The sequence below is a fragment of the Mizuhopecten yessoensis genome, unplaced genomic scaffold, assembly GCF_002113885.1.
Source record: "Mizuhopecten yessoensis strain PY_sf001 unplaced genomic scaffold, ASM211388v2 scaffold3627, whole genome shotgun sequence".
Classification (NCBI taxonomy): domain Eukaryota; kingdom Metazoa; phylum Mollusca; class Bivalvia; order Pectinida; family Pectinidae; genus Mizuhopecten; species Mizuhopecten yessoensis.
Window position 1 is genome coordinate 745,380 of NW_018405139.1, and position 14,742 is coordinate 760,121.

Below are 14,742 nucleotides of genomic sequence, written 5' to 3' on the forward strand. Positions count from 1 at the left end.
ACTATTCCGTCTTTGCGTATTGCAGAGTTATCTTCTCTTGTGAGCAGGTATTGATTGTTACGTCATTGGTTTGTGAGAGTAACGTCATCAATTTTTGAGAAAACGACGTAATTTTCTCACACAAACCAATGACGTAACAATCAATACCTGCTCACAAGAGAAGATAACTCTGCAATACGCAAAGACGGAATAGTAACGTCAAAAAAATCTCACCGTATGCTTAAGAAACGTACTCAAATTCTTAAGAAAGATTTTAAACAGTACTCAAATCTTTTAAAGAGTATTTAAACAAACAATTTAAGGAGATTTTTAGCAAAGCGCTCAAATCTTTTACACAGATTCTGAGGTAAACGGACATTGTAGAATATAACTTTACAGAGATTTGAAGAAAAATACACTTTGAAATACTAATTCCTTCACGTAAAATCGTCCAGAATGTCACAGACGTAATCTCGTTGTTGTTCTGGTGATAACGACCTAGAACCACAGTCGGCCATTTACATAATCCTCTAGACTGATCTACGGGGGAGAATACACAGGACCGGCGTGGAACAAAGCCCCTGCACTGACGACTGCGGAGTGGGGTACATGATGCTTGGTATTGATAGATATATTCAACAGTCCCGGGCCTTATTTGTTGTCTTGTGATGTGTGCTGAGAAGGGACGGAATAAAGGGAGGCTATCCTTTGGCTGCAAAGCCCACTTAATCCCTCAAGGGTCTGTCAGGGCAGTATGCAAATAAGATCGTGTTGTAAACATCAATAAATACCAAAATGAACCGCACCAAAGTCACAGAATCTTAGAGAGGCGTTCCACGAGGGAAACATTTTTGAAATTGTGTAGATATCACTAAATTACAACTTAAAGTATTTTTTATGATTTTCATAGACTGAAAATGCATTTCTTTTTAAATTATCAGGCCATGAGAGGTCTACAGCGATGAACAGTGTTTGCACAACGTTGTGCTTGTGGGAGTGAGTTCGACTCTCGACTTCGGGGGTAATGTTTCTAAACATTATCTTGAAGAAATTGTATAAGAAATTACTAATTTCATGAACCTGTTTTATTTTGGAGAGTTTAACACTATGAGAAAAATTGTTATAGATGGAGAATAACCAATGGTGTTGGATAGTATTTATAGTTTCCGGGTGTAGCGGAATAATGGCACACTCTTGGAAATATTGAAGCATGCTACAACAAGAGTAAAATATGACTTAGCGGAAATCATTAAATCTTCTGTTCCTTACATTTTATAAATTTGAAATGAAGAAAATGAGTCTGTAACAAGGAGTGGGATTGCTTTAGAACGTCAAAATATGTTTATAGTGTTGGCTGGACCTCCCTTTATGACGCAAGACTTCTGTCACGTCACAACGGAAGACAGTACTAAGCACGAATATTAAAAGCTTAATATTAAGTATTCACTATTATATTCATTGGTTTTTGGTTTTGTATTTATATTGGTTTGAATCGGAGAAAATGCCACTTTTTACGAGGGCATTTTTTTATTATTCTCATTGCAGTGCAAAATAACATTTACGTATGATGGATAATTCTCGATATTTAACAGGTAAATTTATTCAAGATGACAACATCGTTATAAATCAACGAATGGGTGAATGATACACAGTTTAATTCATATTAAAAGAAAAGAAATTGAATATTTAATGAAACAAATATATTTACTTTAATTTATTCAGAATCGACAATATTTCATATCATGTCAGGTTTTCAATTCAAATATTTAACCATATCATATATCATCACCAGAATCATAATCATCGGCAATATTAACGAATTAACGTCAGCAATGTTCATCTGAAGTACAAAGCAACAGGAACAACCAACCCTCTCAACTAAACAAGCAAATAGGCACATACACTAGCATAACAATACTGATTGAAAAGACAAATTACGTATTATATTTTATGTTTGTTGCATTTCAACCCAGGTAAGCATTTATTTCAAAGCAATCTAACAGCATTTTATTTAGATATTTATACATAAATACAAAATGAAATGTTTGCATGGAGTATGAAGTTTTATCCTGTCTGATTTGACATATCAATAATAAAAACATTTCATGCAATTTGACGATGTTAAATCTATTAGTTTTATTGACCTAAATCGTTATAACAAAGGAGAATTGATTAAAAAATCGAAATATATGCACTCACATGCTGTTACATGTATTTAACATTCAAATAGAAATGTTGCGAATTCTAACACGCAAAAAGTTTGCAAAGGAAAATATATTATAATATTTATAATAGCATAAACGAATATGTCCTACTTTAACGCACTTTTTATAATATCTACAGCAAACAAATCGAAAAAAATAATTTAGTGTGTGTTGTTTACGTTTCAATTACAGATATGTCAACAATATACGTGCACAAGATCCCGAAACACTCGTAAAAAGTTTCACTTAATACCTCTTATCTCCATTTTCGTAATATACATGTATTTTTTTCGAAACAAAATGCTTCTAAAACTCCGTTCTAGCCAAGGTCTTTATAAAAGGCATTTAAACAACAAGTTTTTTATGCCTGTTTTAGGTCATTATATGATAACACTTAATATAAAGATTCTACACAGATGATGAGACATTATTTATGAAACAATCCGAAAAATTATCGCAAAATATAATTTAAATTATCTCGTTTCATCTGATGGGAACGGCTCCTAGTAGGGAATGACCTCCGTGAACGAGATTTTTTATTTACATATTTATGAACCTCTATTTCATAACATGGTATGATATATTTCCGCGGAAGCGTATCCGAGATAAACGTAGTACAGTTTGTGAGCGTCTCTTACTGTGTCCGTAGTGATAGACCCGAAGGAGTGTTACCAGTTACCACAGATACTACGAGGAGTATATAATTTACCTTAAATGATGTCCCTCTTATACACCCTAGAAATAACACCCAAGTAAAAAAAACACATCTTATGTAATTCTCTTTCTCAACTGATGAATAAAATGATCCTGTATTTCAAAGTAAGGTTTTAATCAGATAAAACGGCCGATTTACCTACCGTAGACGGCCGCGGCCTGATAACGCGATACCGTTAATCGTACCGCCAGGGATATAGGGTGTAAAGCCAGAGCGAGAGACTTGTGTGTCATCAAAAAACTAAACCATGGCATCGAAAATTAAATGTAAACAGCGATAGAGATAGTGTAAAAAACAATACTGTAAATGATGTTTATTCTCGGGGTGCTAGACCATTAACCCGTAACGACATTATGATGGTCGTCCTAAAAAAAACGAGATTTCATCGCGAGCTGCCGTAGAGATCCCAGAGAGTCCAACGTTTTAGAGGAATTTTAGACGATGTGAGATAAAAGATTTTTTTTTTAACATTTACCTACCTGAGTTGTGCACGTGTCCGGTGCATTAGATGTACTTTTATCTGATTGCTTTAGCTATTGATTAAAGTTGGAACGGGAAAAAAATAATACTGAGTAATATTCTTAACTCGACGGGTCACCGATCCGGGTTTCAAACACTGGAGCCGGGCCGGTGTTTACTTACCACCCTACGTGCTACAGTCTACAAACCCCTATATCTATTCATTACAAACTCCCCGGCTGACAACACCAGCGTAATTGATCTGCCAATTTTCATATTAAAATAATTGAATTAGCATAACTGGATAAGTATCTGTGGTATTTAATCGTAGAAGTCGCTTGTTACCGGGTGTTTATTGCAGATAAGAACGACAAATGATGAGGAAAAGGCATTTCAGGCGAGCATCTGATTTCACTTTCATCACCACGGCTCAATCGAAGGTGAAAACGATCACGATTATTTAAAACTCTAAATGGCGGGAATTAATGATGGCGACTAAGATAGCGGTACGCGGATTTGGGACTAAGCGCTGGTGTTGTGAGGTGTAATGGAGGGTAGTATACAACTGGTAGTACCCGCTACACTCCAATCACGTCTAGTTAACAGTTTAAATTACTACAGTGGATAATGTCAGTCTACGATTTTTCATCCAATATCGTATTTACATATTTAGACAAAACCATTGGAAGGATAGCAATTGAGTTGAGAAAACGTCGCGTAAGACATATGACGACGGGTTTTAACTACAGGATCCGAGCACATGGACCTGAGAGATTATAACGAGTATATCACCATTGGGACGTCATTTTTACCGAAAGTTTATCTAATTCCAGTTAACGTGTAAAATCACTCTGAACACCAAATATAGCCGTAACAATTTCGCGGGTCCCTGTGGATCCGAGAACGTATCATAGCTGATATGTTTGGACCTAGATTGTAATGAGTAGAGAGTAAAATTAGAAGTGTCAAGGGTTTAGATCAACTTTCGGTAAAATGCTACCCGCAGTGATGGTATTTTGGAGTACCATCAACTGGGGTGGTTTCTTTTTTCATAGAGTTAATTTGGACACCTAAAATGTTTAATGTTAATAAAACCATCATTTATATCATTTTTAATAAGATCTATATACAACCATTATGACGTCACGTGCTGCAATGCGATGACGTCATCAATTTAAGTTAAATGCGATATTGACAGTGTTTTTAAAGTTGGGTTAGGCCATGCAGATGAGAAAAATGTCTCGAATTCGTTTTATTTTTATGAAATTCTCTGAAGCTTGTTTCATAAATATCATAGGCAACAGAAATCCGTTTGGTATCCTCTATATATTTTAATCGGTTTTTTAGAGAAGACACAATTTAGCAAGAAAACATACGATTCTGTCTTATCCATTTATAATTAAAAATACGCCGGTGTCACTATTAGTGGACAAAAGGTCCCTGACGATACTATAAATCGTCAAATTATATTTTGTTTTTGTTTTTGTTTTCTAAAGTAGATGTGCTTACTTAAATGCTACAGTGTGCCATAACGGATAAGCTTTGATTCTTTGCTGAAATTAAGTCTAAGGTTAGGTCATCATAAAATGGGGTTTTATTCTTCAGTCTATTTTTTCCTGCATATATAATTCAGGGGTTTAAGTTGAAAAAGGCAAAATATTGTACATGCATTTAATTTAAATGATTATAGAAAAACCGGAGATCAAATTTTCAAGATATTTACCGGATAGTTACAACTATATGTCTTATATTTGATAGCTTACTTTATGTAACCCCCACTGTAAAAGTAGGTCACTGTTTCCCAGTTCAAAATTACCAAAATCATGTCCTGATACTCAACTCGTTTTCTTACTTAGTGAGACAATATGCAAACCACAAGGCGCTCAACTTTGTACGTTCTTTTTATTTCATTATTTTAAATGCCATTTGAAATGTTACCAATAGAATCTGAAATGTTGAAATATATAAAGTAGAAAGCTTACAGTTTTAATGGTACCATATAAATGTTTTGATTTTTTTTCTACAATCATATAAATAAACTACTCCATTATTATCTATACGGAGATGTGGATTGATTGATACAAAAAAATCCATTTCGACCTAATTACCCTAGACTTTGTTTCTGCCAAACAACAGACCAAGGCCAACTGAAGCTTTCAGTGGGCACCGCTCTTTAAAATATATTATGATAAGGGCTCAGCACGGATACCTGACGTATTCCCCTTTTATGTTGTTAGTGTTTTACTTTTGTTCTTTCTCTAAATTTGACATGTTAGCGTGGAACGTCGCTAATTTGACTTTACTAATCGACACACACATTTCCAATGACAAACGTTGGTATTTCTCGTATCTATTCAAGCTAAACCACCTTCGTTACACTAGCGAATCCACATCTAAATACGACAGTTTTTTCCGTACATAGACAACCGGTATTATTTTTGGTAACTACTATTACGTACGAATGGGCGTGTCCCATTAAGACCTAATTCATTTTTAATCAAATGTCTTCATGTCAACACAAAGGCGGAATTCGACACATTTTGCGCGTATTCCGCAACATATGGTGTGAAGCGAGCAACAAATTAACGAAGAATGTTGGCCATAATTAACCCAATATGTAAAATCGTGAACGGACGGCATTATTGATGTTTCCATGAAATTTTTCATAATTGGCTTAAATATATTTATATTCAAACAAATAAAACAAATGCTTATATAAGTTTGCGTTTCTGTTATTTGATTTGACTTTTAAATCTTCTTTCGATTATTATTATTATAACCATTCCAAAGGAAGATGTGTAGTTCTAAAAATATACTTGTCAATTTCTGGAATTGCATTTTTGATATCATCTTCCTATGATGATATTTTTAGTACGAGAAATGGACGTTTCTATTCCGAATGAATGTTTGTGGTGCATTGTGGGCGTTTTATTACGCAGTGTCAAGGGTTTATTAAATCGATATCAATATATTATATTTATATATAGTTTTGACACTAGTTTTCTAACTCATTTGATTTAAATATCTTCCATTTTTATTTAGATGATGTAAAATATTTTTTTCTTTCGAACAGTTACTTATAAATAAATATGTCTGCATGCATTTTTACTTCCAATTTGTCATCCAAAAAATATATATATATTTCTTCAATTTCAATGCATTTTTATCACGATAACATTTTTTAAATTCAATATATAAAAAATGATCATCTTTTCATCTACGGCCGATTCTAAAACCAATTAAAATTATACATATGAATATACTACTATTATATATAGTCTTACGGGGCCGGAAACCTTCCTAACACGTTACATTTTCTGGTGTTACATGGAAGGTATACGCCCTCGAGCGAGACATTACAACAGATATTTGTATAAGGCTGTGATAAACACAGTTTCATTGCAATGGGGCGTGATATTTTTAAAAAGCTTATGAGCAATTTAAATATAATGTACAGATAATTTCTTATCGATTTACTGAGTAACAGACAAAAGACATACGTGAATAACGATTCTAGTTTAATACCTCAATTTCGAGGCAAAATCTCAATCGTGAAACACTTACCGATCGAAGCAAATACCGAACTTTAAAAGCATTTAAATATTTATTCCAGATTAAGTGAGATATTCCGGAAGATTTTAACGAACTTAGTGACAGCTACGTTCGTACGAGATTTGAACGATAACGCCGATTCCTGCTCTATCTGTAGATGACGTGTTTTGAGAGTTTTGAGAACTAGGAGAGGAAGAAAATTCCAAACATGTTTCTGATATGTGTTTGACGCACTAATCAGATAGCATAGTCTGTACCCGGTTCTCGGGCAATAAAAATATCGCATATATACATCAAATTTAATTTCCAGATTTCCGTATCTTTAGAATCAAAGTCGAGGGTTCCCACCATTTGTATGTATAGAGTGGGTATGAGACGAGGTTATACGGGAGACAAAGTTTCGGAGACACTCGATCGTTTTTATATCTTTGTACCAGATGACTCTGAGTACACTCTAAACTCCGGGAGCAGAAGCGGACCGTAAAACTTTACAAGGGTAAACATAGGGGGTCCGTTAATTGCTTGGTCCGAGCCCCGTTTATAATCCGAATCAGCTGGAAGGAGACATATGTATCTATGTTAGCTAGCGCTAACTCGTGTCGACAACATTTACACGTGGGGTTACCCTTGTAACAGCCCCGATCTGAGCTCTCTCCCTTACAACTACGGACTATTTCAGGGGTCACGAAGGAAGCGGAAGGGGAAATTGATCTCTATTAAAGTGTGCTTTGCCGTCAAACTAAGGGGAACATCGGCACGTGTTGGGGATGTGAAGTAAAAAAGAAGTACTTGTGTCAATAACATGGACACTTGACTTAGTATACATCATGCGCATGCTCTAACCCATTGTATGTAATTAAGCGGGGTTAAACGGTGGGCGCATGCAGTTTGCTTTATCCATTGAAAAAAATGCTTACCGGTAAATTCTCAAAATACTCTCATATTAAACAATTACGTTTATATTGCTATATACTTGGAAGCTCATTTGTTGTTAACACATGTACAGTACAATGGTAACACGATATCTGAGGCAGGTGGAAACTCCAAACAATATCAGCTAATAACGTACTGGTAAAACGAACTAGCCTCTTGTTTTCCTTTTACTAATAAGTTTTACATTTATTCACATCTTATAGGAATCTACAACTAAGTATTACAATATTTAGAATTACTTTCAAGAAATTAGCATATTTACACTGATTGTTAGAATTTTGCTTGGTTAACGATTAAAATATTGCTTTAACTAAGTTTAAGGAAAATGCAATAGTACAACGTGTAGATGTACCCGTGTTTTGTATTTGAGTTACCTCCCTTGATATTATCTAATTTGCATAATTAATAAATCAGTATTACCCGAGTGTTACAAATACATACATTCTTGTGTGTAATTCAAAATTTCCATAATTTGATTTACTATAGTTCATTATAATATATTCGATACGTTCTATCGAGTGGAACTGTTTCTCAGGGAGATTTATGTCACAATAAGATAAAATGTCATACCCTTAAAATAATATTTATTTATAACTACTCAAGAGATCCGTACCCAAAATATATATGTATGTCAACAAATTATATCAAAGTGACTCAAATATTTGTAGAAACCGTCAATCATCTTTATCAATACAGTGCGCATGTGCATCATATGAAACCCTTAAACCAAGGTTTTATAGCATGGTCAAACTAGACACAAAATCATTTAGGAACACAAAACTCAATTTTTGAGGACTTAGCGGGCTTCATTTAACGATATTTTTACTTAAGATACAAATAAAATGTGATACCAATTTATAAACAGGTGAGAGGTGTTTGATTCGTAATCTAAACTCGATTGGTCAGAACTTTAATATTGACACGAAACTCAGTTTGTCGAATCTCATCAGCTTAATCGATGTATTCGGGTAAAATTTGAATAATTAATATTGTTGTAATTATTATAATAATATCCAGTGTCAAAATCATCATAAAAAAATAAAACAAATTAAAGATCTCGTTTGTTTTGCAATTGGATCAGACAAACTCGTTCAAAAAATAAATTACATGTAATATTCAATCAAGCTTAATGAATATTCATCAGCAAAAGTATCTACCTCATCTACATATTAAATAACTGATGACATTTACCTGTACTCTTGCCTCCGTCAGGTTGCATCTTAGCGCAAGTTGTTCTCGTGCGTAAACATCAGGATAGTGAGTTTTCTGAAAAACACGTTCCATTTCTTCTAATTGGAAGCTTGTAAAAGTCGTTCGATTCCGTCTCTTTTTGCCCTTTTGATCGCCACTTTCACTGGAATCGTCTTTTTTATCATCGCCGTCGTCGTTTATGTCCGATGACTCTTGTTTACATTTTACTTTGTTGTCCTCGGGAGATTTGTTACAGTTTGTTTGTCCGTTCGGTTCCGATTTGACGCGCTCGTCGGAACTCCTCATCACTTTACTGTCCATCATATCCTGATCCATATCTGTGATTCAATGAAATCAACGTTTCATTAAAAGTTGAGTAATCTTGTCTCAGATTGTGCTTAAAACATGACTAATTAAAATTTGTCAAACAGATCAATCTTATCTGAAATAGTTTTAATGCAGAACTGGCAGTTAGCGTTGTGCCAAAAGTATAAACTCAATAGAGCTATCTGTGGTGTATTTGAAAAAAAGAAATACACATTATAACGATCGATAACAAATCTGTTGATAAATTAATAAATGTTGGCAGCGATTTTCGTGAAGTTTTAAAAATAATTTGAGCAATGAAATGTCAATACACGAGATTATTGAAATAAAATATTTAAATTGACATAAATTGCAAACCAATCACCGCCATAGAACAAAAATTCACCAAAATTGTCCTGATTCAAGCAACAGACTTTTACCGTGTAATTCAATAAAATAAGCAAAGATAAATGAAGATGTTTACAAACCAAAAAGTTTGTGTCACTGAGATCGTCATGTAGCAACAGTCCCAGTGTTAATTAGACGAGTGTTAATTAGCCGTCTATTATCACCGTGCACTACTTCCAAAACATACCGTAAACATGTGAAACCTGCTGTTTTCAATCTCGTGCCGGTGAACGCCTATCGGATAGTACGGGGGAGCAGAACTGTGCAGGAGTTCATTAACATAAGTAGGCTACCAATAAAAATAAACGCCACGAGGACTCTCTCGGAGCGTTATGAAGCGGCAAGAACTGCATGTATTCCCCCTCCTTAACTGTTTTACCGAGTTATATATATAAAGTACAGGCAATAGACTATAGGTTATTTTATACTCACAATACTATACAATTGTGTTGGGTTAGACAATTTTTGTAAGAATTAAACCAATAACCGGAGCAGGCGATGGTGTACGTACATGCATACATGCGCGTCAAGGCTGGGAACTCACTCATAGATTGGCTAGCGTGGAATTAATCTTATCTGATAAGACTTGTTTATTTGCTGTTAAACGTCTGTGGGTTTCCAATTCCTTCTCAGTCAGTATAATAACATTGGTAATAAAATGAGGATTTGGACTTCAAATAATAACAACTTTTATTAAGTTTCATAAAAAGGTAAAATGCAAGGACATTTTGTCGTCACATTCATATGAAATCAGAAATGTCGTTGTATAGCTGTTGAAAAAACTTACACGGTAATAAGTGTGCATTTGAAAATATACAAAACTCAGAATAAGTTGATAATGACTCAGAATTGGTTGATTATGACACAGACAATGGTTGAGTATGATACAGAATTGGTAAACTACAACTTAAAATTGACTAAAAACGACTCAGAATTGGTAGACTACAGCTCAGAATCAGTTGATAATGACTATGAATTGGTAGACTACAACTCAGGATTGGTTGACAATGACACAGAATTGGTAGACCACAACTCAGGATTGGTTGACAATGACACAGAATTGGTAGACTACAACTCAAGATTGGTTGACAATGACACAGAATTGGTAAACTACAACTCAAGATTGGTTGATAATGACTCAGAATTGGTAGACTACAACTCAAGATTGGTTGATAATGACTCAGAATTGGAAGACTACAGCTCAGAATTGGTTGATAATGACTTAGAATTGGTTGATTATAACACAGAATTGGTTGATAATGACTCACAATTGGTAGACTACAACTCAAAATTGACTAATAACGGCTCAAAATTGGAAGACTACAACTCAGAAATGGTTGATAACGTGTCAGAATTTGTAAACAAGAACTATGAATTACAAGGTAACTGAGAATTATCGGAAACACAGAATTATCAGACAACCCAGAATTGGTAAACAACAACTCTACATTGTCAGAAAACACGGAAAACAGCTCGGAATCATTTACTGATTTTAAATTACGTTTGACACAACAAGCAATGTTTTACACTTACATATTAGTAACGCTAAGTTTGCAGAATATAGTAAAAATTGAAGTTGTTTCTATACCATGGAAACTTTCAACAATTTCATAATCGTTCGTCTATCAATGAATATATATCAACACTTTGTATGTTGAGATTAAGAAAATATTTACTCAGCATTTGGGATTGAAAAATCATTCTGACTTCATTTAAAACTTTGCTATCAAGAATAATATTTGGTAAGCACTTCATCTTAAAATCTTATACTAAAAAAACGGGTGTGTGATTATAAAAAGGTAAAAAGATGCAGAGAATTTATCTTCTTCATACTTCACGAGAATAAAATATAAATTAAAAAACTTAGTGTATGATGCGGACAAACTAAGAATTAATTTAAAAACGATTTTCTAAAGATCCTAAACCCCCCATGGCGTGCTATTAGGTTCAAGGCATTTTCATTGACGTCAGCAAGCATAAAATTCATATCGTTTTTCATAGAGGCAACTTGTACAATATAAAAGCACATGTTTCAATAAAATGGAATATGGGGCAATGAGCTCATCCTATATTTATTCCTATTCAACGCAGCAATATTCAATAGTTTAAAATAAAATTTGATATTGATATATACATTTTGTAACTTCATTTCCAGTTCCTTGAAGAGAACAAAGGGTTGTAGAAATGTCTTCTTTTTTAAAATATTGTCGGTCATCATAAAAATTGTGGTAATATTGTATGGTTTTTCATTCTTTTAGTGTTCACAAACCATTACGTGTAAAATAATGGAAAAAAGGAGATATCGCTCCTCTTACTGTATTTTCCATCAGATTATTTAATTATTGAATTCATATGAATAGCATGTCTAACAAAGTCATCGATTAAAAGCCCGATGCGGATTTTATTAAAAAGAATATATATTTTAACAAGAGTTGACTACCTCAGCACTTTCATTTTTTCTCATTTTAACTTACAGATCGAAAAAATACAACGCAAATGATGTATGTGGGTTTTTTTAACGTTATTGAAGCAGATTATCAATAATAAGTTTCAATCAAGAACGACACGACAAATATCAAAACGTCACGTCCAATTATAACATTTCCGTACTTCTTGACCAGTTTCGTTTTTATCTTTACCACGTTCCTGAAAACTCATGTTTCCACTTTAGGCTAACCCAGTTATAATCAAAAACATACATACGAGTTTTTTTATTTATATTTTTAAGTTATTAAGATATCAAAGGAACGTGACTATTCTAACCAAAAATAGAAATTTAGAAATACATTCAGCGAAATCAACGCATTTCTGGAGATAAATAGTATCCCAACAGGTAGTATACATATTTTGTAATGTATTTACTGAATGTTGAAGTTGACAATGAAGCGCGTGTATTAATCATATTGTGCATTAATTTCAGATTTATCATTTATAATTCTGACAAAACCTTGTATATTTGAGATTTTATAATCATTTAAAATTGTTGAACCGAGAGACAGCCGAGGATAAGGAAATGGCTGTTTTAAAACGAATTAATCTGAATATTGTCGCGAATTCTGAAGTGATATTTACAAGTGGCTGAAGAGGGGGTACGAGTTCTGGCTGATATGTTTTTCTATATGTTGAGAAAAATGTGTGATATGAAAACCGTTCGTCGTGTTCACCTCAAGTCTCGTTTTAAATTACTCTCGTGATTGCTTTTCTACCAAAGTAGTTATGATAATTAATATCCAATTAATTATTTCTGATAATTCAATTTTATAGTCACATTGAGCTTAAGGCTCATCAGTAAGGGAATGTAAAGTTCATGTACTATCACTAGTTAAGTACAATTCATTAACAATACATACTATAATTTACTGAATCACGAAGATACTTAATTATTTTTAAACTAAATTCATTAGTGCTGGGGGTTAAATTAAAATTTATAGAACTTTATTCAATTATTAAACATATTTATTGCATTTATATGAATTTAAGAGGAATGGGAAAACAAGCTCAAATTTTACATTAATTAAGTTCGGCTGTTTTAAGTTAATTACCTAACGAATCGAACTCGCGTTGACATGATGTACCGTTAATAGGTTTACAAAGTTAAACACAGAAAACACTCTTTTATAAATACAACTTTACAAGATAATAACCCTGATTACATTGTATGTATGAAATATTAATTTAAAATGGAATTACAATGTATAGATTGTTACAAAACAAAGACTATATTTAAAAAAAAAAATCTTCACTAATTATTCAGCTTTACTGATTTAAAAAACAATCATTAAGCGTTATCACAAAAAACACTGAAACATATTCCAGTAATCCAACCAAAACCAATTGTCTAAAAAGCCTATCAGAATCCGTGACGTCACCTATGACGAATTGCCAGCGATGCTAATGATTGATTGAATTTTCTCAAGTATTTATCGTCAATGGCTTTTAAATTAATTCAATTTGGCGACAAGTGCTGTCTTTGACGAGTTAACTTTGTTACTTAGATTAGCGTCTACTATTTGGCGAGTGACCGTGCTTACCTTCCAGCCTCTGTAACAGGGGGTCTCCCCCTCGACCTTTCCCCGCCAATATGCCCTCAATGGAGTGGTGATTTAATAATTCCGGTTTGTTTTGTTGATTAAAGTCCGAGGTTGTCCGAGGATTGTGACAATTGTCCACATACGGTCCGTTGTCTAATACAGATGCCCGCAATGAGTCCGGAATCCGACCGTAAGCTCCGTACATTTTCTCGAGTTTGACTTCGTAGTCGCGTGAATCCATTACGAATCAAGAACTTAGACTTGTCAAGAAAGGCGCTAAGGATGATGAACAAAGTCCGAGAGGAACCGGTCAGTTACAGCGGTCAAGAGTTACAGGATGACCATGACGAGAAGATGAACACAGTAACATTCATGTGGCAATGTGTTAATTAGTGCTAATTACCTTAAGTATACCTCTCTGATGAAACCCTACGTATACATGAAGGGACCAATACCGAGATGTTTCAATACACAAGTACTTATAACCAGAAATCACTTTTTCTTTCCTCTAAGAGTAGAAACGGCTAAAGGAGCATGAGCGTCCGTACGGTAGGATGTCAGTCGGAGTCTGTGAGCTCCAGTGGTATAGGTACTGAGTTTATATTGCAACATGTTATAATATCTCTTCTGATACCGGATACAGAGGAGAGACGCGGAGAGCACCCGCGGGGAGGAGGGACCATGTGTGCGTGTGTGTACAGCAACTTCCTTCCCCCTACCACAATACGGTGACATCTGGGTGCGGACGTCGATACCCAGACACGACTACAGGGTGGATACACGACCCGAATGTACCGGCAAACTGACCACGGCATCTGGTCAAACAACAATATCGGCCGGACGGTCGGGGCACTGACCACAGGAAACTCGGGTCATTCTCATAGAGGATTAATGCCATAGTGCACATGTTAAGGATTAACCCACTGTTCCTCATAGGTTTTATAAACTTTTTATCACTTACACC

The 14,742-nt window shown here is 34.4% G+C and overlaps 1 protein-coding gene across 1 annotated transcript in view; it reads right to left on the reverse strand.

Moving 5' to 3' along the window:
- LOC110447850 (ALX homeobox protein 1-like) overlaps positions 1 to 14,415 on the reverse strand; it is a 35,563-nt gene extending 21,148 nt beyond the window's left edge. The window contains exons 1-2 of the mRNA XM_021493798.1: positions 13,779 to 14,415; positions 9,034 to 9,371 (exon numbers count right to left, since the gene is read on the reverse strand). Coding sequence (XP_021349473.1) covers positions 9,034 to 9,371; positions 13,779 to 14,019 — 579 coding nt within the window. The 5' untranslated portion in view covers positions 14,020 to 14,415. The remainder of the gene's footprint in view (positions 1 to 9,033; positions 9,372 to 13,778) is intronic.
- Between the last annotated feature and the right edge of the window lie 327 nt (positions 14,416 to 14,742).